The sequence below is a fragment of the Cantharellus anzutake genome (assembly GCF_015039405.1).
Source record: "Cantharellus anzutake strain C23 chromosome Unknown EI90scaffold_12, whole genome shotgun sequence".
NCBI classification, from domain to species: domain Eukaryota; kingdom Fungi; phylum Basidiomycota; class Agaricomycetes; order Cantharellales; family Hydnaceae; genus Cantharellus; species Cantharellus anzutake.
The window spans coordinates 29,713-33,795 of NW_024066962.1; the positions used below are offsets into that span (position 1 = coordinate 29,713).

Consider the following 4,083-nt stretch of genomic DNA (forward strand, 5'->3'; position numbering starts at 1 on the left):
CATGGAGCTCATTATAACTCTTGCCCTTCCACCCATTTCCTGAAATCCCGGAAGTGAGTTCCATGAGCCAACTCTCGAATTTCTTGAGATTGTTTTCCCCAGACCATAAGGTTGTGGGGAATGGGACAGAGTTCTTTTTAAGTAACTCTGTTTTAACATCGGGTGGTAGGGGAGTCAAGATCCGCATCTTAACTAGGTTCTCGATACGATGAACTAACTCCTCCATGAACCCTTCTGTGTCACCAGGCACTAAACTATTCGGATCCCGCAAATAGGATCTTAGTGTGGATTTGACGAATCCATCGGGAGGAACAGCCAAGCTCGCCACTCGAGGGAGGGCAGACCCCATGGTCCTAGGGACTTGGGAGCTAGGCTCCCTTTCCTTCTTCACTGGTGATATGACGATGGGGTGTGTTGCCCCTCCAATTGGATCTTGGAGTGTGCATATTGTTGGCTGAGGAGTCGAGGCATTCTGCCTCAGTGCTCTGAAGAGATTATTTGGCCCATCACCTCTACTGGGCCTATCCTGGCCCAGCATTCCATAGAACCCATTGCGTGGGTCTGGCACAGTGAATCGGCTGTAGGAATTAAGCCTACATTTGATTTCCCATGCATGGGCGTCCAATCCTTCTGGTTTGTGCACATAGTCGGCATCGCCATCTATCTGCATTCCATATTCGATTGACATTTCACTACAGGCGCGAGGAGCAAAGATAGTCCTTTGTTTCCTCTTTATCTCACCTTCTCTGTTAATAATGAGGGCTCGTCCGGACCCATGTCTAAGTGAAAGGTTGCTTACTTATTTGGGGACGGTAACGTTCCGTTCCCCCGTTCGCCTCAGGCCTCAGTTAGTCCGTCTAAATATAAGCTTAAATGTGCTCTATATTCAACGGGGTAGAGGTAAAAGGCTACCAGGCCTTTACAACTACTCCGAGGTATATATATGTAAATTACATATCTCGGCACAAATAAATAAAGAAATAACCACATCACTATAATGGGAATTATAGCGATGCAACATAATATAAATATCACTATAATCGGAATTATAGTGAAGTAAGGTTAATCCCTTACACTAAGGGTCCGGGACTGAGGAACGTCTTGATCAACGTCACCTTCATCTGTCAAACTAATAAGGACGGCAGGCTCCTCCTCATTATTAGGGGGTGACCTAGGCGACATTTGAGTTTGCCTCAGGGAGAAAGGAGGGCCTGTGGGGCCCCAGTCAATGGCTTTCCCCTTCAGATGGGAAGGGATCCTCTTGGGTGATGAGTTCATTGTGTTTCCCGGTTCAGACTCTTCATGGCGAGGGATGATTGTCGTCATCCTCACACTTGGGTGTCCTGGCACAGGGACGAACTTAGTAGTTTGTATGTAGTCATTGTTGACTACAACTATGTTGTCTTCATCCATCTGGTTTCCCTGATGGTTTGGTTCCTGTTCTTGAGCAACAATTTGCTCAAGCGAGAATGCACTAGGTGCCCCAAGTTGAGGCGTATTAATTGGGGGTTGGTGTTGTACCAACTCTAGGTTGGGATGAATAAGTCCCACCTTTACCTCTTTGAGGTCCTCATCGTTCTTCATGAGATGCGCTAGAGCGATCCCTACTTGCGTGTATAGGCGATCAAGCCTATCATCTGTTGTGTTGGTTTGAGCCACTAGGCTCATCAACGTCTGCATGATTTCTTTGAGCTGGTTGTTGACCAGCTCTTGAGGTTGAGTCGATGCTTGATCACCAACAGTGTCGACGATCTCGACAGACTTGTCGAGGCCATCACTGGGTATTGGCATCTCCTCACCTGACCTAGTAGGATCGGGAACAGGGTCGGGGATTTGAGCGTTGGGAGGCCTATTCGGCTCTAGTGGCACATCAGGAGGGTCCTTTTCAGGAAGAGAAGGTGCTTCTAGCACCCTCAGCGCTATCCACTGTCTGCGTGACATTACATGCATTCGATCTCATCCTCTTTGCAGAGGGAGAACCTGGAGCTCTCTTGGGTGCCATGAGGACTCCGACAGCTGGTTCTGATGAGCTGATCGGCGCGCTTCACAACATCAATCAAATGGAAGCTTTGGTTAATGCAGGGGTTGTTGATATTCAACCCACCAAGCATAAAAAAGTGTAAGATGATAAGATGATAGTGGTTGTGAGTATTGCCTCACACTCCCAGTCCATCAGAGATATGCTATAATAGGCTGTATAACCAATGGGGGAGTAAAGGCTGTAAAGCCTTGACTCGCCCACATGCCAGGTTTATATACATGGGGGGAAGAGCACATGCAGCCTATGTGGCTTGCAGGGTCTCCGAGTATATACAATAATGTAGCGTTGTTGCATGAAGTTACAAACTGATTATAATAGACTATGTTACAAGTGATAACAAGAGTAAGGCAAAGTAAAAGAGTTAGGAGGGGCATAAGCAGCCTCCCTTCCTTACATACACACTGTAACCATTCTTGGTGTTTCTGGACAGCAGAGGGTTCCACAGTGAAGGAGAGAATGAAGGAAGGTCAGTTGGGAGGTTCAAACGAGACCACCACCAAGCTGTTCCCTGGTTCTTTAGTTAGGATGGGGAAGTGTACTAGTAATATTTGTTGTAATTATAGTACCAATCCGAGTGTTTTGGCTAATTCTATTTTATGGGTTAGTCTAAAAGTTTCTGAGAATTGACTTACAGATAAACAAAGCCCTGCGGAGCTGTTCCTCTATTGTAATTTCTCAATTTGTCTGGGTGTAATTCTGTGTAGGATCACTTAATTTGGATTTTAACTTGAATTAAATCTTTTACTTGGTGAATTTTCAAAGATTCTACTCAGTTAATGGGTTTAGATTGTATCTGAAGTTGTCCCTTGACCTTGCCTCATTTTTGTCTTATTTTTATTGCTTGTTTTAACAGTAGCAAAATAACTGTTTTGTGTTTACACTTTTGAAATCTGGAGTGTTAACCAGCTGTCCTGTTGAAATATTTACTTAATATTCCTCTCCCTAATTGATGCCTTTTACTACAGTGGCAATCTTAACTGTATATCACTTTTTTGCGCTGGAGTGATAACCAGAAATGCTTGAGAAAAATAATACTCTATTTTCTTACTTCTCTAAGGGGGGCGAAAAGTCGCAGAAAGGGTTTCCCTTTTATACTCCTTGGGTTGCCTTCCTTTTTCATGCTCTACCTCGTATTTACAGGATTTATTTAAAGTGTATTTTCCTCAAACTGAATAAAAATGAATTTTTCACGCTATAGTTCTACTGCGCTCAGCTGTGCTGAACTGTGGCTCTACTGCAGTCAGACTGCGCCTAGAATCCTTATTGTCCTTCCTCACCTAAGTTATTTTAATGGTTCAATTAGAACTTGACTGTGCTGCATTTGTCGCAGTTTTCTATTTCAAATTCCCCTTATTTACCATTAAGTTTGCTATGACTTGGTCATTCTGAATTCAAACTTCGCATTACTATGCGTATGGCTGTGCTGAGACCTTCAGCTGATTTATTCTATTTTTATCCAGTAACATTTAGTTGAAATGAGACTTGAAATGATAAATGAGTGAATTATTCAGGTTTAGAACCGAAAGAAAAAGTTGCTAGTAGTCAAGAATTGTTCAAACGAATGTGTTATAGCTCTCTGCTTCATTAGTATATCGTTCCCTGAAATTCCCACCATGGTCCATCATAGTTTAGTGGTTTTTGTGGATTTCATCCATCTCCCCTGATTCCCCTTTGTATTATTGCATCCTAGTCCTTCAGATGTATTGTTCGTTGTTATAATAGGTCGTCCTCGAAGATATCATATTTTTATGTATTTTATTTGGGGCTCCGGACCTCTAGAAGCTGTCTTCCCATGCGTTTTCAGGTTTCTAACTTCATGTCCTTGTATCTCATTCATTTATGAATGGTTTTTCACGTTCTCGGCATCATAAATTTTCATTTATTCCCACCTTTCCAATGGTACTAAAGTTGTATTCTATTTCTTGGTATTCGTCAAGTTAGCAAAAGTTTGTGCACACATTCGGTAATCACATGCATTGTTCCCATACTTGTTCATATGCGGGCACCGTTTCTGTTTAATTGTTTGGAATTTATTGTATGCA

The 4,083-nt window shown here is 43.0% G+C and overlaps 1 protein-coding gene across 1 annotated transcript; it reads right to left on the reverse strand.

Annotated features, from left to right (window-relative positions):
• Positions 1–1,193: 1,193 nt before the first annotated feature.
• On the reverse strand, positions 1,194–1,941 carry EI90DRAFT_3014331 (uncharacterized protein; the record flags this gene model as incomplete). The annotated part of the gene is made up of 2 exons (XM_039056769.1): positions 1,194–1,211; positions 1,333–1,941. 2 exons carry the CDS (start codon positions 1,939–1,941, stop codon positions 1,194–1,196), a joined length of 627 nt encoding a protein of 208 aa, XP_038918725.1.
• Between the last annotated feature and the right edge of the window lie 2,142 nt (positions 1,942–4,083).